The sequence below is a fragment of the Enoplosus armatus genome, chromosome 16, assembly GCF_043641665.1.
Source record: "Enoplosus armatus isolate fEnoArm2 chromosome 16, fEnoArm2.hap1, whole genome shotgun sequence".
In the NCBI taxonomy this organism is placed as follows: Eukaryota; Metazoa; Chordata; class Actinopteri; order Centrarchiformes; family Enoplosidae; genus Enoplosus; species Enoplosus armatus.
Window position 1 is genome coordinate 17,817,616 of NC_092195.1, and position 22,170 is coordinate 17,839,785.

The 22,170-nt window shown below is 40.8% G+C and overlaps 1 protein-coding gene across 1 annotated transcript; it reads right to left on the minus strand.

The window, feature by feature from the left end:
- Nucleotides 1-1,239: 1,239 nt before the first annotated feature.
- On the minus strand, nt 1,240-8,086 carry eif3eb (eukaryotic translation initiation factor 3, subunit E, b). The gene is made up of 13 exons (XM_070921401.1): nt 7,997-8,086; nt 7,409-7,526; nt 6,906-7,023; nt 6,736-6,778; nt 6,018-6,122; nt 5,780-5,905; nt 5,259-5,383; nt 4,734-4,860; nt 4,537-4,638; nt 2,608-2,717; nt 2,197-2,299; nt 1,860-1,994; nt 1,240-1,524 (listed from the first exon to the last, which is right to left on the minus strand). Exons 1-13 carry the CDS (start codon nt 8,084-8,086, stop codon nt 1,486-1,488), a joined length of 1,341 nt encoding a protein of 446 aa, XP_070777502.1. The 3' UTR covers nt 1,240-1,485.
- Nucleotides 8,087-22,170: the final 14,084 nt, after the last annotated feature.

The following is a 22,170-nucleotide window of genomic DNA, read 5'->3' on the forward strand; positions in this document are numbered from 1 at the left end:
GGCAGCCACGGTGCCTACAGCAGCAGGAAGAAGCAGCAGCCAGAGCAACGGCAACCACAGATGGATACCAGCTGTTCCAGAAGGAGCCCTGCTCAGACCTCAGCCCACGTCAGCTCTGAGTGTGTGTGTGTGTGTGTGTGCGTGTGTGCGTTAGCTTGTGTATGAGTCTGTTGTGTTTTACTGAGTCCTGGAAAAGTGCAAGTGTGTGTGTGTGTGTGTGTGCACAAGCAAAACAGTTTGGGAGGAGTGGCTAGGAGTTACAGCGGCTGGCATAACTGTCAGCCACTCCCAGGCTGAACATCAGAAGGAATCCTCACACGGACCAAGAGGCTGTGAGGTCGAGGGGCGACTCAGAAATGCACCTGGGGCACTTTCCCCTCTTTACCTGAACACCTGGCGGCAGTAATTTCAGTAAATGACAGAGGTATGGTTGTCTCTTAACACACAACTGCTTGTGCTGGAGCTGCCTGTCACTTCTTTACAGTCATTCACCAGGTTTGTCCATTAACATGTCAGGTCTGGATAGCATTTCATAGACAGACTGACAATGTGAGACAAAGACTAAACTATTTACCCAACAGGTTTTAAACGAACCCTGTTCCGTACAGCTGCATGTTAGTCTAACAATACTTCAGTATGTACCAAAGACTGGTTTCACAGCCCTTTAACACAAGTTAAATATTTACTGAGGATATGCTGAAATGGAGTAGGCTTTGCAGTGTCATTCAATATTCAGGAATAAGGTGTGGTTAAACATTTACCGCACGAGCAGAAACAACTCCAACTAACACGGTGACAACAAACAGAGGAGCCTTGAAAATGACCCAAGTGTGTGACTGATGCATGATCTGTGTCTTGTGAGTTGCCGTCGCAGTTCTTTCCAGTCACATCATCATTCTTTCCCCTCACGTCGAGGCTGGTTACCGTTCATTTTCTACTTTCAAAGTGTTTTTTGAGTTTAATTTATGCATGCGTGTGTTCTTACTTTCACTACAAATAATACAAATATTAAATTCAGACACTGGCGGAAGTTGGTCCGGCAGATTGTGAAATGCTTCAACTTTCTGCGGACTGCAGAAAACAAAAATGAACTAACAGCACCATCTAGTGGTCAAATGTTAATAAAACATGAAATCTCTCTCAAGATGTCAAACAGATGTTTAATGTTAATTTATTACATTGTTGTTTGAATCGTTACTTCCAAATTTTGGGTAAATAATTCAGAAATTTACACTTGAACTCAAAAATACAACTAATACTTAAGTTATCATAAAAAATATCCACTTAATATAAATAATACCTGTTAAATATATGTTTAATACCAGTTAAAATGCTCATCAAGCCTTGCTGCCTCCTCTTTGATATTTTTTATTGCAGCATTTAAATGACAAAAAGGAGGATAAACTGATATATCCATAAATACAATAAAAAGCTTTAACAATATCCACAGGAGCCACCTGCATCCTCTTGGTGCTGATTTCCGTTTTAATAGAAGCTCGTGTCTTGAGCAGCCCAGTTTGGTGTCTGAGAAAACAGCACAAAAACAAACACAAAAGAACATTAGAAGAGGTGTTGGAAGAAACGCTCAAACTACTTCACAAAAGGCAACAAGAGATTTGTTCCAAAATTAGATATCCTCCAACTGAAACCACCTGCCAGCTTCTCTCTCAAAATGATTGACAGGACGAAAACAAACTATGTTCTGACACAGTTATGAAATCTCGTACATGCTACCTCTGTATGTTTTGGCAAATGACTCAAATTAAGATTAAGACTAAGCAGATGAACTTAGTAAACAGAAAATATAACTAAAGGCTGACAAGTTCACGTCTCTATACAATGGTTAGCACTCAGTCTACCTCATTCCTGTTACTGTGGGCCACTTTCTTCTCAATGTTCATTGCCAACATCTGGCTACGGAAGGACAGGCTCTTGGTCTTCTCGATCACCTGCTGGTACGGCGACACTGCGTTGTTGCCCATCACCACATGACCCTGAGATACAAAACCACAAAAATGTTAAGTGCACCGCCAGTTAAATCCTGATGCTGCTTTCAAGTCTCACAAGAGCAAAGTAAATAAATTGACGTATCTTTATTAGCGCCCACATTAGTAGTCTAGTAAGGGCTGTTCACGCTGGGCTCAGTGATTCGAAGCTCATCTGACTGAAGGTGGATCAGTGAATGCAGAGCCTCACCAGTTTGGAGTCGATCTTGGCATCAAGCCTGGCGTTACGGATGAGGTTGACGATCCACCTCTCCGCCTCCTCAGGCGTCATGTTGAGCTTGTCTGCCAGCATGCTGAGTGGAGAGAGCGAAGGAGGAGGGGGCATTTCAGTTAAATAAATATCCTTTGGGGGAATCCAAAGTCTTTAAAGTTTCCTTTTTACAGTTGACTGTTGAATATACTGGGGGGAAAAAAACTAGGAGGGCATGAATAACAAAATTGGGAGCACTGAGAAGTAAAATTACTGCAGAAGATCAATCATCTGGGTATAGAAGTTGAAAAGGTTTTTTTTATCATGTTCTAAAGCAACTGTGCTTTAACAAATAAAAAGGCACTGCACACAGCGTTACTGACAAGTAAGCCTTTTTCAAAGCCGGTGTACCTGATGCTGATACACTGATGAATCCGACAAAAGGTCTCAAAGATGAATAGACGGGCATTCTCAATGAAATCCTCAAGGCAGGCGACCAGGAAGAAGTCATTAACAAGAACCTGAAGGAAGACAGACCATACTGCTGTAAGCATTCATCACTTTATACATGTACAAAGCATTCACGTATAGCAGGAGTAGAGACAAAAAACAAATCAGGAAAAACTGAAATGTTCCTTCAGTTCTTGTTTCTCTGCCAGCACATTTTCCAATATATGTGGTTCGTCTTCAAAACAAAACATATCTATGTTTTACTGGAATGATAAGTATACTTTAAGTACACTAGAGTACATAATAGCACCACACGACAACCACACATAATGTGCTGGAAACTATTTCCTGTGGTCAGGCTGTTTTGCCAAACCGTTCTGGCAGAATTTCCCGCTATTGGTTTATCCACCCATACATTAAAATGTCCTGGTCAAAACTATCCAACCTCACAGTGAGTATCTATAAAGACAGTTTTGTATTGGGTTTGTTGAAACCAGACCATTTCCAAATGATATAGTCACACAAGCTGCATGATATCACACCATTAAAAATTGGAAAATCGAATTTTCCTTATTAAAATGCACATTTATTCGTAAATGTGCTTCCAAGTCTCTTAAGGTTATCTGCTGTGTAGGAACTTCCTGTGGTGAGCGTGAAGGCTAAATCATGTAGTGTTGCCGAGTTATATTACTGTTCAAAAGAATGTCTTCAGACAAAATCACAAGACAAGGTCCTGCCTATAAGAAAATGAAGCTAAAATGCTAATGCTCACATCTATAAACATTTAGCGCATTCTCAAGGGATGTTAATATGTACTGTTACACAACAAGATGTTAACTAATTTCTCCATCATTGTAGCCAAGCTTAAGAAAACATGGAGCCAGCCGTCACCCCGACATCAATCACGAAGCGATCACCAGACATGAGCCTACAGACTGTTTTGTAGGAGATTATGTTGTGACGTCTTTATCTGAAGTTTTAAAGCAACGATAAGAGAAACATCAAATGGGATGTTTGGCCACCTCAAATCTCCAGAAGAGCTTAAATTTCTGAATATATTAGTGTCTGGGATTTTGAAAGGAGACGTGGCGTCTCACAAGAAGCTGTTATTGTGTAAGAATTACAATTATTCAACATTTTGCTTTGGTAAACACAAACTAAGGTGCCATAAAGTCCCCCATAAATAATCAATTGGTTTACTGGTTCACTAATTATTTTTAATATGTTGTGATCAAACACACAAACCAGAAAACCTTAATAAAAAAAGACAGAAAGACAAAAACATCATGTGATGTTTATACAGTAATTAAGACAAGCTGTTGATCTCTAGAGGGAAAATGAACAAAAATCTTGTAAATTTAAATTCCCCTGACCATTAAAACCCAGCAGTGTCCAAGACAACGGAAGGACTTAATGAGCCATCGTCATTCTTCAATCACTACGCTCACACTCCGGATCTGACAGGATAGTTGAGGCCTTCTCAGTCACTGCATAATTTATACAAGAGGGGTAAAAAGCCAATTGATGAGTGCGCTTAGAGAATGCACAAAGTGGTCCCCCAACACAACTAAAAAACTGCAGTCAAGGGTTTCTAAAGAGAAGGCAACCAAGCCCCAAATCTGACAGCTGTTCCGCTTTGAAAATCAAACTGAATAAAAGTTAGAGCCAGCAAATCAGGCCAGACATGGATTTGCTGAGGCTGAATAGCTGCGGAGTTAAATGCCTGGGACTCAGGAGATCAGAGCACCATAGATATGGGAAGCTTCATATTACCCTTCAGTCCCAGGAGACAGCTAACTTTTATGGGGCGATTTAGGCCTGTGCACCATGACAAACACACACTGTCAAGCCATAAAACTGAAAGAAGAAACTTCAGGAAGCTGTCCTTACCGACTCACACTCCCTCAGCTTCTTCTGAGCACTGTCAAAGTCGAAGTTCACATAGAGACACTCCACAAACTCTGTGATTGGGTCCTTGTACGTGTACGACTCCTGCGGGAGTGAGAGACAAACCATCATTCATGTGTTGACTAAGTTCTTGAGCCACATTAGATGAGAATTATTCCGCCAATATTTATTGACCCTACCTGTTGAATGACTTTCACCAGGTCCTTGAGCACCTGCCTGCGCTTTCGTACATCTTTGTTGGTGATGACTGCAGTCGTAAGGTATCGCAGTATATGTGGGCACATTGTCTGGATCGCATTCAGGTACCTTAAAAAAGTGGCACCATCATTACTTGCCATTACAATGAATTGGGGTACCATCAGTTATGTTACTCCAAAAGAAATGAAACACCTTTTCTTTAAAACACACAGCAGTGCTAATAAATCTGTGATTCATGCCGTTAAAAAACCTGTACACTTTTGTGATAACATCATTTTTGAATCAGAAATACTTTCAGGTTAAGAAAATAAACTGACAATACAACAGCAGGGTGGCCCTCCTGCGAATAAGGCCTCAATAAAAAGTCACATGTTTAAGCAGTGTGTTGCTCAGCAACATGTTCTTGAGCAAGACAAAGAATCTAAATAAGCTCTGGTTTATCATCAAGCCTGTGTATGCGCCTTATATTGTATCTAAAAGGCTATATTGAAAACACAGAGACTCACTGAGGCTGATAGAGGAAGAGCTCGATGATGTTGTCTCTGCCTTTAGGGTGGTTGAAGAACACAAAGAGGGACCAGTGGATGAGCCAGGTCCTCTGCTGGAGTGACTGGAGAGGAGAGCTTACAGACTGAAAGGAGAGAGGGCACATTTATGAAATGTTGTCAAGAGGTTTTAATGTTTTTAGAACAAGAATACCAATAAATACCTTTCAGACAAACATTCAGGAAAGCCTTTTCTGCCAAACTGCAGAGAAACAGTCAAGAAGCAGGTTCACATACTAACTATTGAGGCATTAGACCTTCTTTTGGGTACACTTTTATTTGATTTCAGTTACGTTTCCTTGGTATTGGTTCTGACATTTCATAAAATGAGCGTCACCCTCAAAGTCCTGCAATTTTCTACCAGAAAATGGAAATGTCATTCCATGTTTCTATGTGCTGCTTGTCGCATTTTATAATCTTGATTACAACTGTAAGATAACATGCAGCATGACAATTTGTTTTGAAAAGTATTATTCACTTACATTGTTATCAATAGTCTCCCTTAGTCGAGTGAGATCCTCCATGGCTGCTTCCCAGTTCTGCATCAGGATCTCAGAGGCCAGTTTCCCCCACAGAGAGCTCAAGGCATTCCTGTCTGTCGAGGGAACCTGAGCGCAAAACAAGAGAGCAACAGAATCAGTGCAACATAATCAAAACTGACCTTTTCAATCTATTGTGGCTTGTCAAGAACGTTTTCTATTTTTTTGTTGTTATTCTTACCAGGACACGGAAGAAGTAGAGGTACTCTGCAGCCCCAGAGTAGTTACCGCACTCGTACTGGAATTTGGCGTACCTGTACAGAGTGTCCAAGTATTCTTGACGAAACTAAGAAATAAAAAAACAAGGGACATGTAAACCTGAAAACTGACCAGCTGGCAAGATATTAAAGTTATAATGAATGTGTCTTTATACAGTCTTTAGCCCTGGAGTGCAGTCACACTAATCCACAGCTAGCGCCTTTGCTTTTTTTTCCCCTCAAAGAAAGCTAATTGCGAGACACTGCAAGGCTGACAGAATGAGGCTGATTAGGCAATGTGCCGGCATCTTTCACTTTTCTTTAGGCAAAACAAAGCCTTTTCTTCACGCTGACAACAACAACAATGACGTGGACAATGATTTTATTTACCAACTAATCACAAACAAGTGTAATTCATCTAGATAATATAAAAAGGTAAAATAAAAGAAATCAAACCAGAAAGTAGCTCTGCCAAAGGTATTTTTCTATTCACTGAGAGAGTAATGAGCCCTTTATTGCATGTTGTTGGACGTTTTCGGATTCTGAGATTTGTATAACAGTCCTGCTGGCTCACAGTGGCAGCTGGTTGTTATGGAAACAAAAACACATTGCGAAACCCACCTTAAGAGATTAAAATGCAGTGCACTTTTTTATGCAATAACAGAATAGTGTGAATACACTGTTTAACATTTCAGAACTTACATTGTGTTTCTCTGAAAGATAGTCGAAGAGCATCCTCCCATCTCTGTGGAAGAATAAAACAAACAGATCAACAGACACACTTTCACAAGTATTACAATACTGCCGGCACTATGAAATAGAATGAGCAAAGTATTTGAGAGAGATGCATTTCTTTGACAAGTTGATCTGACCTTGTAGACTGCATCTGTCGGGTGGTCTCTGGGTCTTCAAACATCTTGACAATTGGCTCCGTCTCTGACTGGAGCTGCTTCAGTTGGGCCACCACAGTACTTCTCTTCTCCCTTAGAGCTGAAACAGAACATTTTCTCACGTCGACACAATGTTGTTACATCACCGCTGACTAAGACTAAGACTAACTGAAGAGGAAAAACAAAAAACAGCCAACCCCGATGACTTTACATTTATTCAACTGGGTGGAAGATTAACAGCACCAAACAGCAACATATAGACAATGTTTCCAACCAAGCACTTTATGATATCTTAAACCAATAAACTGCTCAAATGGCTGGTCAGTGTTGGGACATCTTCTTCCCTTTGACTTTGTGGTTTAAAAACATGACTGATAGGAGGGATATAACTGATACAGGATGTATCTTTAACTGCACTGTTAGAAAGCTAGATTAATTATCTGCTATGGAATCATAACAAATGATTAGACGGCTGTCTTTCTTACAATGTGGGATCTCTTTGTCCGCGTACAGGTTTTTGTACACATCCATGGCGAAATCCACCATGTTTGTCTCGCTGAGGAGGTCCAGTTTCCCCTGAAGAAGTTCCTTTTCATTGTAGATCTGTTACAATTAAAACACAAACATGTTTCGTTTCCTCTGGGACACACATTCAAATTCAAATTTACAAACAACTGCACCACACAGAAAAAGGATATAACACCAGGACAAGCATAACATCGTCCTAATCAGCCGGTTGTAGCCCATGTAAATCCTGTGTGCGAGCTATTGGCTAACACGACAGGTAACGACAATAAGCTCGTTAGCCAACGCCCTTAAATAACATCAGTTTTCCAGATCCGCAGCCATTTGTTGCTAGTACAACTAACACAACAGCAACACTCCAGTTCTAAAAGACTAATATAAATTCGTAGTTTAGCTAGCGTTTGCTGCTAGCTGTCAGGCTATCTAACGTGACAGCTAGCCGTTTCGGGTGAGTCGATGCTAGCTACAACCTTGTTTTCGGGAATAAATGGCCACCAAGAAACAGCTACATTATATTTTGGTGTTATAAGATGCGAACGCTGTTGTACCTCTTTCACAGACAGGAATTCCAAAAGAGGAAAAACCAAATGCCGGTCCAGAAAATGTGCTATTTTGGTTGTCAAATCGTAGTCCGCCATCTTGGCTGGCTTCAAATACCTTTATTGACAAACAGAGCACAGACGGAATGCGTCATCTCATTTTCCGCGCTTTATTTTTATAAAATAAAATACAACAGATATGAAAGACATTGGCAAAGTTTTAATTGCACAGAACATTTTAAGAAATATGGTAAGTGGTAAGTGTTAAAAGAAAAATGGAAATAAAAAGAAGAATGGCAAACTAGCAAAATGCATTAAACAATACAAGGTATTCAAAGTCAGTCATATCACTATTTGGCTCTCTGTCCATATATCCTAAGTGACATAATTAAATAAATTATCAAGAGACAAGTAAATAGGTCTACTCTCTTTTTCCATTAATGTGAAATATTTGATGAACCCTCATATTTACCCAAAATAATGTCAAGGTAATTAACATCAGATAAAATGGTTTTCATATTTAACATATGGATTAGTATATGTGATTATTCATAGATAGATAGATGAAAGTCCTTGCTGACCCTGTCTAGTCAGTGGAGTTTTTTTTATTTTAATTGGATAACATTTCTGGGAACCAGTATGAAACCCAAATAGCTCTGAAAATGTCACCGTGCCAAGTGTTTTAGCTCCATGAATGTACAATTGGTTTTAGAGCTCAAGCTGTGGATTGGTCCACGTTGGTACAGATTCCTTATTATCCCCTGTAGCTATTACAAGAGATCCAGACAGCCGGGAATGCGGTGCACAATATCTTCAGTCTTGGCACAAAGGCATACAAATATACAAGTAGAAATACATCATGAAACATAAACATATTAATGGCTGCTTTGTTATTATATTTGTCTTGCATGTTAATGTTAGAAAGGCACCTCACATCCAAGAAAAGCTTGTGAAACTGCCAGAGGAAGGTGTTAATGTCTCAAAAATATTTTAGGTCAAACATATGGACCGACTTTGGACTCTGTGGACATGTGGTCAACGTGAATGAAAGTCTGCTGTTTTATTGACCTGCTTGAGGTCAGAAGAGGGACTGGTCAGACAGGTAGCAGCTGTCCCCACAGCAGGGACTGTGATCAGAGATGTGAGACACAGAGCTTCATAAGCATCAGTCAATGAGGTGGAAAAAGAACTCCACAGCCTTCTGGGGATGTTTCCAGCTCAAACCAGCTCTGATCACGCAGTCAATAGTCATGGAGAAAGATCCATTCTGCTTAGGGAGGCAGTCTTGGTTGTGTCCTGAGTCTAATTTTTTTTGTTGGAGCCAGGGAGGAATGATCAAACACCTCTAAGCCACTGGCTGCCAGAAAGCCGATGGCAAGGGAAATATACAGTATGTGGTTCAGTGTGAAGTCAACTGAATTTTATTTGTACAAGATTTCATTACAAAAGCCAGAAGAACCTAAAAGACTTAACAGAGAGCAATTAAACACAATCCAACTGGTTAATAACTGATCAAACAACACATAAGAGTCTACAGCCATGCTCGCAGCTCTGTGAGGCTGTACTCAAGCACAGCAGTGCTTTGTGCTAAATGCTAATATGCTCACAATGACAATGCTAACATGCTGATGTTTAGCAGGTTTGATGCTCACTGTGTTCATCTTAGTTTAGCATGTTAGCATGCTAACATTTGCTAATCAGCATTAAACACAATGCATGGCTGAGGATGATGGGAATCTCATTAGTTTTGCAGATATTTGGTTTTAACCCTTTATCCGGCAAGGAACCATATATGGTAACTTCATTGATCTTGATTTTCAACATAAAAATTGAATATTTTGAAAAATGTCACAAAAGTAAAAAAGTCACAAAAGTAAAAAAAAGTCTTGTTGTGTCCTGCAATGACACTCTAGGGTTGAAATTTTGTGTTGTAAGTATTTCAATGAGTGCCTGATAAAGGGTTAAAGTGTTCGACAAATTTAAATGTTGACCTTCTGGTAGCCCTAGAGGACAAATCAGATGAAGCATAGAAGGATTCATCCTCCGGGGACCATGAATGTCTTATCCATATTTGTTGAGACATTTAACACTAAAACCACAAATGTCAGCCTCATGGTGGTGCTAGAGGAAAAGCTAGGTAACCACCAAAGTCATGAGGATTATCAGTTTGTAAATACATTAATGGCAATCCAGCTAACAGGTCGAGATATTTCAGTCTGGACCAAAGTGGTGGACAGATTAATAGCTTTTGCTGATATTGCCATCTCTAGATAAGATAGATAGATAAGATATCATCAGATCTGAGTAACCAGGGTTGGTCCTGGAGGACATGATTTTGAGGGTCTCCTTTAAAAACCAGAGGTAAACATTTCTCTGAGCAACTTGGAGGCCAGAGTTCATGAATGAAACCAGGGAATATAGTCTTGGAGCTGCTTCAAGATCCAAGACCAAGGTCAACTTTGTTCTCCTGTGAGAGAACTGGTTCATTATTTATCCTTTATTTAGCCAGCAAAGTCCTGGTCAAGTAGTTTCACATAAAAAGATTCACAATTTCACATGTTAGAACACACACAATACATAAAAACATCACAAGGGAAATAGCAAAAGAAGAGAGAGGCGTACAGGTCACACCAGCGTAGGTTCATAGAAACCTACAAACAAAATGAGACTCATTTGTCACACAGGAAGCATCATGGAGGTGCAGCTCATTGGCCAGCAGACAGTCGTTGAGCCACATCACTTCCTGGCGTGTCTGTGCAGATGCATTCAAGAGTTAAATGGAGGTAGTAACTCATAAAAAAAATAAAAAAAGACTGCATAGTGTAACTTTGAAAAACTGCTCTGTCACCACTTTGCAGCTCTCTCTGTTTTCTCAAAGGCCGCAGATGAGTGTAGACATTTTCATCACTTTTTTGAATAGCAAGGCAATAAATTCCCACATGAAATCTCCATGGAGGAGCTTACTCATGCCTTGCTATCGCACAAAAAGAACGACCTAGACTGGAGTAAATGTAATGTCGCTCTTGCTGGCACACATCCCTCTCCCTCTCCCTCTCCCTCTCTGTCCATCCTCGAGGCCAAGACATATCCCGGACTCAATCTCCGCGGCTGGCTGCCTTCCACTTCCACTTCTTTTTATGAGAACAAGAGCCAGCTGGATGTGAAGCGCTTTAGAGAAGAAGCCAAGGATTTAATAAAGACATAAGAACACGAAAGGAAACTGATTAATTACAGACAAAGAGAAACGATCTATAAAAAAAAATGTGATACTGCATGTAATATCCTCCCTTGGATGATAATTAAAACTCACTGCGTTCTTGTGAGATTCCTGTTCTGTCTACCATGCAGGTGGTATTCTGTACCGCGGCTCTCTGGAGCTGCTGAGGATCACAAGTGTCAAAACGAATGAATTTCCAAGCTCTGACATTAAAGCAGTGGAAATAAGACAGCAGGAACAACAGCCTGTCCTGGGGACTCCTACCCCTCCCTGAACATCCACTTCCAATTCAGTTTCCACACAGTTTCCCAGCTAACACGCTCTGCTGGTTGATGTTTGCTTGTGCATTGGTAAAAAAAAAAGAAAAAAGAAGAAGACCAGCGGTGGTTTGTGGCTTGTTAGGTGTGTTGGCAGTGCTGCAGTCACCAGGCAACAGTGGTGAGGCACTTTCTCATGTTGCCCAGTCCTGTAAATACAAGTGACACTAAAGATAAAATGGTGAGTGCTGCTTCATCGCTGTCATTGAAAACGGTGCTAGTCCCTTATTCTCAGCAGTTCTACCAGGACACACCGGGTAATATCCTGTTAGAGTCCATCTGGTTTCTTCTCTCTCTTGCTATGTGCTGCAGAAAGACAGAGAGAGTCACCCAGATGGAATAAGATGAGCAGTTACACTTTCTCACTTTCTCTCTGCAAACAGATCTGAGAGACAATAATCTGATGTACCACAAACTGTGAATTACACACAGTCCAATAAAGAAGCAGATAAATAAATAAATCTCAACACTTCTGGCTGAGCTCACTCTAGGTGAGACGCCGTCTATCATCTAATTCAAAGGTGCACTTAAGATCGAGCTTTGAACCTTGTGAGGCATCCGTCTGCTGCGCTGCCACGCACAGCACTTATGATTTGAGTGCGAGGGAGGCTGTAGTCGCAAGCCTGAATACCACATGGCGGCAGCATTTTGTAAACATGAATAAAAATGATATATCTTCAGTGTCACTGAGTCTCCATGCTCAGACTCCAGATCCATAGTCCTCTGAGCCACTCTGAGGAATTTATATACCAACTTCTCCCCTCAGGCCTGTCAGCATTTTCCCTCCAAATCATGACGGAGAGCTGAACAAAGAAACAACTTATGTAAGTTAAAATAAGGACTTTCCACTCTTATAATCTCATTTATTTGGTTGAGACTTAGTGCATGTGTGTGTGTGTGTTGTTTTTATGTCCAAGTATACACTGAACATACTCTTCCATGAATATATGCACATAAAAACTATTTCTGTATATAGAGTAAGTTGTGATCTATATACTACAATATTTATTTATAGCAGTCTTTGCACAGCCATCTGTACAACTGACTGAGAGCTGCTGAGAACCTGAGCCAAACTACCCGGCCAATACATTTAATTCACACTCTTCTACTTTATGTATAAGGACAGGGGTGTATGTGGGGTTATACAGTATATGTGTTTACATATTAATTGCAGAGGCTGTGGCTGACGCAGCAGCTAGCAGCACAAAACTAAGACCCACTTCCCACAAACCTTATTTCCTCCTGTCACAAAGACGATGCTGCCGGTTGTCAGCCCCGACAGAAAGATGCTCCTTCAGTGTTGTTTTCTCATGTTGGAAGTGAATCTTCCTCTGAGAACCTCATGAAGTCTGAAAGCTTTGACTCTGTTTGTGTTGAGAGAACATCTTTATCTTGCAAATTTCCAGTAAAATCTGACCCAGATGCAGACAGAGTAGACTGCAGCACAGAGGCCTTAAAAGGCTGCCAATCTTCCCAATGATGGACTGTTTGTTAATTACATTACGTGAAATCAATGCGGTGATGCTAATGTACTGTGTGTAGACATTTACTGTAGGTCCTGTATGCATCCTATCATGTCCTTACTGTATGTATTAATATTGTATGTACATATACACATGGAATGAAGGTGCACTCACCCACAGTTATGAGCTATCGCCGGCAGAGCACAGGAGACAGACAGACAGACAGAGCACACTAAGGATAGTCCGTGGTGTGAAAGAAATGAAAGAGAAAACATAAATTAAACAGACAGAAGAAGACAAACAAAAATCTCACTCTATGAATCCGCCTCACTGTGTCTCAGTAAGAGATTTACAGCAAAACGAGGAGTGAAGTCAACAAAATCGCATAACACTTCTGCAAGATGAGTGTGTTTGTGCATGAACATGTGAGCAGGTAGGAATGAGTGTGTGTAAGTAAACGTGTGTATAAACAAGACAAGTCTGCAGCCACACCACTGGCTCCGATACGGCATGCTAACAATGACATTGCTAACATGCTGATTCCAGCGAACCTGGCGAAATTATGGTTTCACGCATTGTGCTGTAAGAGTTCGGCACTCTGGGGAAAACTTACATTGTGACCTGATGATGGTGCTGGATGAAAAGTTCACCAAAAGTAATGCAATTAGTCTACAAAGACATAGGAAGTCTTAGTGTGTCATGTCAGAGATTTAAGGCAAGTACACTCAAATTAATCTCCAAGTTCTTTGTAAGAACTTTGCAAACTCAACAGAAGTACACAACTGCACTTCCATGTGAGCATGTAAGGATGAGGAAAACACAAAAAGCCCTCAAACAGCGAATGTAATATCTGTAATGGCTTCAAAGGAATTGATTGAGATCATTGGTTTTGTTTGAATCACAGTGTTATGTACAAACGTGTCTCGAGTTGCAATGGTTTCAGCTGTCATAAGGAAAGCTGACTGGCCACGTTCAGCACACAGACGCTCATGTAGAGGAAAAGCAGAAAAGGCAAATGAACATCAAGACACAGCTGACATGTTTTTATTTGCCCTCGGCCAAGACATTTGGCCTCATATATTCTAAGCTGAATAAAATGAACTGAGCTCCTTAAGTCGCCTGCGCGCACTCGCAGTGTGAAGTGAGACTGGAGTTCAGGCACTTTGACATCTTCTTAGTAATTTATCTGTAAAAGCTGAGTTTGTTTCTGGAGCGGGAAACAAACATTCACCGCTTTGATCTTAAACACTCCACCGACCTGATGTCTTTGCTCCACCGCCATCACCAAACACACTCAACGAAACATGTGCTGTCTGTTCAGCGTGGAAGCCAGGAGTGTGCTTACCTACCTGTCGTATACAGAAAAAGGTAATTTTAGTGCAAACGGAAGTGGTAGAAAATACTTATTAACTTGTAGCCTTGACTGTGAATGAACCACAGTCACTGAGAGTGGCAGCTTCACAATATACTGTACTATAAAGCGTACAAGCTATTAAAATGATTTGCTTGATAGTAATGCTTACAAATACTGTTGAGAAAAAAACATATTTATTCCTGTACTATTGACGGCACAATAGTAAGACAGCTTGACAGCTTTGGGGCTGCAGAACAAGCTGTAAACACAACATTGTACCTTAGAAAGTTGCTAGCATGTTAGCAAACGGTTTACGCTTTAAGCACACACAGAGCAAACATTAGCAGTCATGTGTGTTTCCTGATGAACACACGTTCAATAAGTCTCTCTAAGAGGAAATATCTGGCTTTAAACGCTCCTCTATGTTCCCCAGCTGGTTTCTAACTTTGTCTATCTGCTGTTTGGTGCTGAGCAGGCAACGGACAGTTGGTTTATCAGAGTGTTTTTTCACTCCAGACAGCTGCCTGCCGTGGCTGGAAAAGATGCTGATAAAAACAATGAGAGTGAACCACAAAAGGAACAGTCGCTTGTGGGCCACAAACCAAAACAATGAGCTAAAAGGCGCAAAAACGCTTTGGAGAGCTGAGCAGATCTGTAGGTTTGTCACTATGAGCAACACCTTTCCCATTATACCTAGTCTGTTAACCCACGTTAATATAAAACTTTAAGTAAGGTGAGATTTCACTATTTCTGCCTAATGCAAATCAGTTTACAGAGACCTCCTCCTGCACTCCCTCCAAGTCTGCCTTCAGTTTCTTTCTCTGTGTAAAGCTGCATCAAGGTTGCCGTGTGCAAGTGTATTTAGATCATAACGAATGAAGCTTAATGAAGCTTTGAATGGTGCCTCACATTTTCAGCCCTCAGTCTCTCTGTGTGTTACAAGCCTAGATGTTTGTAAAGTCTCACAACCCCTCTGAGATCTTCAGAGTTATCCTCCAACATTTAAAGAAGATCAATATCCAGTGAATCCCTTGTGTGTCTTTTTCCGAGTACAGCCTGCAATTTTATGGATTTTATGGAATGGTGTTTTTCCTGACTCACATGGCATGTGTCGCCATTTACAGGGCAGAGCGATTGTGTCAAAAATCAATGACTAGGACAAAAAAAACAACTGAAAATAAATCCTTCAGTGAGAGTTTTTATTTCTCCGTCAGAGTGTGACCTGAAGGAGGCTGCGAAGATCAAAATACAGCTTGTCGACATCTCTGAAATAAAATAGTGACTCTAATTAGCTAAAAGCTAATTATTCCGATGAATGTCTCAGAATTCATCATGGTGAATACTTAATATATGCAGAGGAGAAATTCATCTTGACTAGGTTGAAATAAAATAAATATATTTGCAATTATGCTGCTGGAAGATGCACATCAGAGTGGAAAGGAACAAGATGTTGTCGTCATTACGAGGGATTTAAAGGCAGGAACCTGGGACTGAATGAGGTCTGTGAAGTTCCCGCTCGGCATGCAGGCTCATTATTTCTCTGTGTAAAGGAAGAGAGACAATGTTGGCAAGCGCATGTATTTTTGCATCACTTGCCTTGTGTTTGTTCATGATGCAGATGTGAATCACCTCAGTTTGATCTGGTTAGAATGACAGGCGGCATAATGCACCCTGGAGAACAGACGGGGTCGGGCGTACAAGCCGAACAACAACAAAGAGTCGTTGTTGTTTTTTTGTTTCTGGATTTGCGACCTGAAACGTTTCATCAGGACTTCTGCTCAAAAGCACAAATCTTCATTAAAGGACACTGGCATCTCTGCCTGCATGTAGCCACAGTATAAACATGTATATATATGTGTATATATATGTTATTTATGAGTAGTGTGTGAAATGTGTACATCATTACATTGTGTACTGAGTTGTTTATATTTGCTTATCAAAGAGATTTATATGGAATACACGATGAATGAAAGTGTGTTTTATTTTGTCTCCAGCACAGTGATGGATATGTTGTCATGACGAGTCGCTGACACTTCCGTGAGTCAGTTGACACATCCTGAACCTCACAGAGCTGCGAAGAAAAATCACGCAGATATTGAGTAGTATTTTTTGCTTGTTAAAGGCTGGTTCACCTCAGTAACAAAAAAACATCTTTTCTCACCTCTAATGATATCTTGCCATGAAGATAGTTTTATTTGAAATATCTGCCTCCACCCTAACACACTGGAGGTGAATGGACTTATCCACAAAAACACACAGCCAACAGTTTTCACTGGGACTATTTCTCCAGTAGAAGGTATGAAAACTATTTCTCCAGTAGAAGTGTAAGGTTTAACACTAATGAAATCCTATTTACCTCCATTACACTGTGGTGGCAACAGAAACCTCACAGATAGATATCTCAATATCCATTGGAGGAAATATTCAGATCCTTTACTCAAGTAAAAGTAGAAATACCACGCTGTGAAAAGACTCCATTACAAGTAAACGCCCTGCACTGAAAATGTAAGAATTATTACCAAAATAAAGTATCAAAAGTAAGAGCACTTCATGCAGAAAAATAGTCCCTATGAGATAAATTATATCAACGGATTACTATTACTGATGGATCAATGTTTAAGTAGTATTTTACTCTTGTATTTCACTGTGAGTGGACCTTATATGATTACATGTGACAAATAAACTTCATTGAATGAGTGAAGGTAGAGCTAATTTGAACTCTTTTCTAATGTAACCAGTAACTACAGCTGCCTAATAAATATAGAGGAGTACAGACTACAACATTTCCCTCTGAATTGTAGTAGAATATAATAATAAAGTAGCAGAAACTGGAAATACTAAATAGAAGTACCTCAAAATTGAATGTACAGTACTTAGTACTAGTAAATGTACTTAATTAAATTCCAGCACTACCTTTATGTCTCGGTAATAGTAGCGCAAAGTGAGATACTATAACAAAGTACCTCTTGCTAAAATATGAAGCCAGCCATTACAAATACCCTTCAGTAGTTTATGTGTGTTAGTTGGGTAGTTATGTGGCATCCTGACAACGCACTTTGAAAAACAGACATCAAAGCACTCGAGAAAAAGTAGACTTTTAAACTTCCAGTTGCGCCAGATGACAAGAAAAGCCACAGCTCAGACATTGTAGAGATCCTCAGTCAGAAATATAAAAATATTGACTCTGATAGAGCAGCACAAAAAAGAATAGACACAATCAATGTTACCGAAAAAAAACCCTCTTGTAGTGTTTGATACTGAAAGATTGCACTCAATTGATTCGCTCCAAATAAAGCCGTCCAAGGCTTTTGTCTGCCCGTTTCTGAGAAAACTTGAGTCAGGAGAGTGACGTCAAACCCTCCTGAAGATTTAGTTTCAGTCTAAAAGAACAACTTAAATGGAATTAGTATTCTGTAGAAACCTTTTATGCTCTCGCTCAGGTACTATCTGTGCAGATATGAAAACCTGGCACGCAGGATAAATTGCAGCATAAATCAGAGACAAGGTAAGCAAAACTGTCCTGCTGCAAGATTAATTCACCCTCCTCCCTTCACTTCACCCCCCAAAGTGCTGGACTGTCTATCCAGTGGAGTTACAGACAGAGAGGCTTGCAAATGCTCACATGTCCCATCTCGATGCATCTGGATTTGATGGATCCGGCTAAAATTATGTCTGGAGGTTTGAAGAACTAGTGAAAAACACCGGCCCTGTTTTAAACATTAACATCTCACTTAAGCTATCATTTTGATTCATAGCTTAATCAGTTATTTTCAACAGTATTTTAAACATTTCATACTTTTTTATTGCACCTTCATGAATAGTCCATCTATGACAGCAGTATCCCCCGAGGCTCTGTGGACATTTTATGCTTCTGAGCTTTTTTTTTTTATGATTCTCCTCTAACTAATGCATACAATTTTAACTTTAACTTTAATTTTAACGTCTCAAAGCACTTCATAAGAACGGAAGTGAGCGCCACACGTCGTTTAGACCAGTAGTCTAAACCTTTTCACGTCAAGGACCCCTAAAGTGACACAAATTAGACTACGGACCCCCACCAGCGTCCCGCATCTGATAGGATTTCTGCTTTTAGATGTTTTATTACAGAGTCTGTCACCAAAATAGTCGTACATTCGGTCGCTGTGTTACTTATGGATGCAATTATTGTGAAAATAAATGATTCCCCCCTCAAGGACCTTTCAGAAGACAGAGACAATGGTGGTTTTCTTGAAGCAGGTGGGAACAATCTCCTGTGACAGCGAGGTGTTATAAATGTCAGTAATGACATCAACTAGCTGTTTGGCACATGTTCTTAGTACGCAGACGTTATCAGGTCACTCATGTTCGCTCTCTGCAGGATTACTCTCACATCCACTGTGGATACTGACTGTGGAGTACAGGAGGCTTGACAGCTGACTCTTTGTTGAGGAGATCAAAGCAAGCATAGAAGGAGTTAAGCTCATCTGGCGACCTCACACATGATGGTGGCCGCTCCTTCTTTCGTAGCCTGCGATGGTCTGGATTTCTTGCCACATACAGTATATTTGGTGTCCGTCCTCATGTCTCCACTTTTGCTCCTTGTCCCACGACCAAAAAGAAGTTAGTCACACTTCTGTATTGTATATATTGCAGGAGTGATCGTGTCAGTTCATTCTCTACCGCGGACGACGTTTCTAAAAGCACTCTCTCTCTCTCTTTTAGTGCGAAAGTTAATTCTTGACCTTGGAAACGGTTCCTCAGGAGATGGAGCTGTGCTCAGTTGTCATGGAAATAAATCAGATGTCATCAAGCCGTCATTGCGGCCTTTACTTAAGTCACATGATAACGACTGAGCTGTCTCCGTGACAACTGGGAAAACTCCATCCGCTGAGGAAGACCCTAACACTGACCCTGAGATAAGATTATTTTGTCAAAATCCTGTTGCTTGTTTTTCTAAATCACTGTGTTATAAGAGGAAGTGAAATCCAATTGATTCTATTCCACCTGTATATCCAGAAAAAACAACTACATTTCATATTATATTCTATTTTATAGATCATACATTTAGTTATGTGTTAAATTACTGTACAGTGATTTCAGGAATTTTAGATACTTCTTTGAAATAAAAACACAAAAGTCCCTTAATTTCTCATTTTGTTCTAACAGCAAGCCAGGAGCTTTATATATATATATATATGGCTTCTGGAAAACCATTTGTGAGACTCTTTCTACCGCCCTTCGTAAATTACTTCCCTTGCTGCCACGAGTGCTGTTACTAAATGATAGCATCAATTTGGAAACTATGAATATCACAAAAGCAATTGTGGTCAGCCGGTCTTAGGGCAACTGCAAAAATGATAGCGTGCAGATGGATCGCACACATTATTTCATGGACTGACTCACTGAAAATACGTGGTGCTAAAATCTCCAACAAAGAAGTTCTGCTGATGAAGATCAGATCATATGTGCGTGTGCTCCTCCTTGTGTTGTGTGTCTGCATGCAATCACATGCGTTCTACTCATCTCAACTTTGTCTGTATTAAGGAGGTGTCACTGCAGCGTTGGTGTCACGGCGTCCTGTAGCGGACCCAAAGGAGACGTTCTGCTTTGTTTTAAGATGCAAAAAAAAAAGTGATCAGAAAAAAAGTTTAGGGAAGGTTGTTGATGGTTGTTTCTTTATTTAATTAAATAAAGAAAACCCTGGCTGATTGGTTGACGCTACTATTTTTCAGACAAACATGACAAAAGAAATTCTGTGAGATCAAGCTCAACGTCCTTAGGACAGTTAATGATGTTTTTTTTATTGTTCATTGGTTTGTTTTCAATGCAAACAAACCTGTTAACACAGCATCCCTCCACCTCAACAATTTCCCAATGTGGCAGAGGAGACTGACACACAACCCAGCAAATGAAATATAAAAAAAAATACATCAGATAATACAATAAAAAAAAAAAAGTGTCTGAGAGGAAGGTGAGTGACAGCTTTCTCTTCTCAAGAGTCCTGACCGAGGTCTCGTATGCCAGCGTGCATAAAGAATCTATAAATGAAAATGCTGCGCTACGGTGAAATGCCACTGTAAGTCGTCTATTCAGCGTTCCAGACTCCAGGTTTTAATGTTTGATCCAAACGGAGAGCATCTTTTCTTACATTTCTAAAGAGGAGGATGTTTGACAGGAGACGCGCGGCGACAGCACCTGTCACGTCGACACAAATGAGGTGTGCAGTTCAAAAAGCCTCTTTAAATCAGATATAAGTGAGGAATTGTGTCAGTTTCCACACACACACTCCACGGCTGCCGTTAGAGTGGCAAATCAAAAGAAGAGCATCTTTAACTCCCTTATGCTGAGCCACCGTGGCACACAGGCATTTCTCCGTAGCAACAGGCTGACCCCGTTTCTATGGTTATGGTGTCCCTTCTGCATTTCTTCCAGGACAACGATGGCAAAAGGAAAAAAAAAAAAAGAGGACATGAGTATGTGGGCGCTGCTCAACCTACAGCAGGTGGTTCATTTAACCACCACAAACAAAGGAAGGTACTGGCAGGAGCAGCCGACAGCACGGTTCACATCCCCCCTCAGTGCTGAGCTGAGTTAAAGGGTTGTAGCAAGTTCAACAAAGAGGACTCAGCTTTTGAACTGAAACTGATCAGTCAATACCTCCAGATTGTAACCCCCCCCCTCCAGAGTGCCAAGTTAAGATGCAGCCTACAGGTATATCCGCCTCAACGGCTCTCAGCTCTGAAAGACAGCTTGAAAGGGGCCATGTCAGTTTGCGCAGGATTTCTGGGGGGTTGAAACCCTCTGAGCTGAACGACTCAAGCGGATAAATGATGTGGATGGTGATTTTATTTCCAACTTGTTCCTCCACTTCTCCTCCCTTTTTTTTTTATTTTCTTCGTAGCTCTGCTCAGTCCCTTCTTCCTCCGAGCAGTGACTGAGTCTGCCTGCCGTTGCTATGCAACAATCAGAGTAACGAGAATCATTATTGAATAAGTCATTAACTTAAGGCAATAGTTTAAGGGGGGCATTTCAGACCTGGAGACATGATCTTACTCCTCATTTATCAAGCCAACAGAACAAACTGTGTGAGATTGTGTGATACCCGCAGAGGCTTTCTGTGCAGTGCAGTTGATGCTCTGCCACTCAGTGTGATGAGTGGTTATGACAGCTGATGATAAGTGGCTGCCAGACGCTGATGTAAAGCACCGCCACAGAGGCTTTTCTTCTTCCTGGTCCCCAGTGTCCAGAACCACACCCCAGCTCTTGACCCTGAGTGACCCCTTCAGCAATCCAATTCCATTTCCTGCTGCCAGCTGCCCTGAATGATTACTCTGACTAACTCCATTCATAGAGGTGGGGGGGGTGTGCAAGGGCTATGAGTGTGTGTGTGTGTGTGTGTGTGTGTGTGTGTGTGTGTGTGTGTGTGTGTGCAGCTGAGAGAGTGTTTGTCCCTCCGTCTGTCAGGGTGTGTTTTTGCAAGAGACGCACATTTTGATTCACAGTGTGTGTCGTGTGGGATTCTGTTCAGCGCTTTGGCAGTTTGTGTGGGAGTGTGTGTGTGTGTGTGTGTATCTGTGTCATTTTTTATTACAGGTTTGATTTTGTGTCTCGGAGAGTCCCCTGGCAAAACAAACACAGACACCAATTAAAAGCTGCTGCAGTGTCCCAGCCTCTTTACATCGCTAATAACGCGCCTATAGAACGAGCCCTCTTTAACCCTCCTCGTCTCGTCCACACCTCGGAAACATTAACACACTTTATTATTATTAGTATTATTATTATTATTATTAATAATAACCCATGCTGGTTTGAAGTGGGCGGGGCAGAGTTGGGAAAAGGTGATGTCAGCTTTC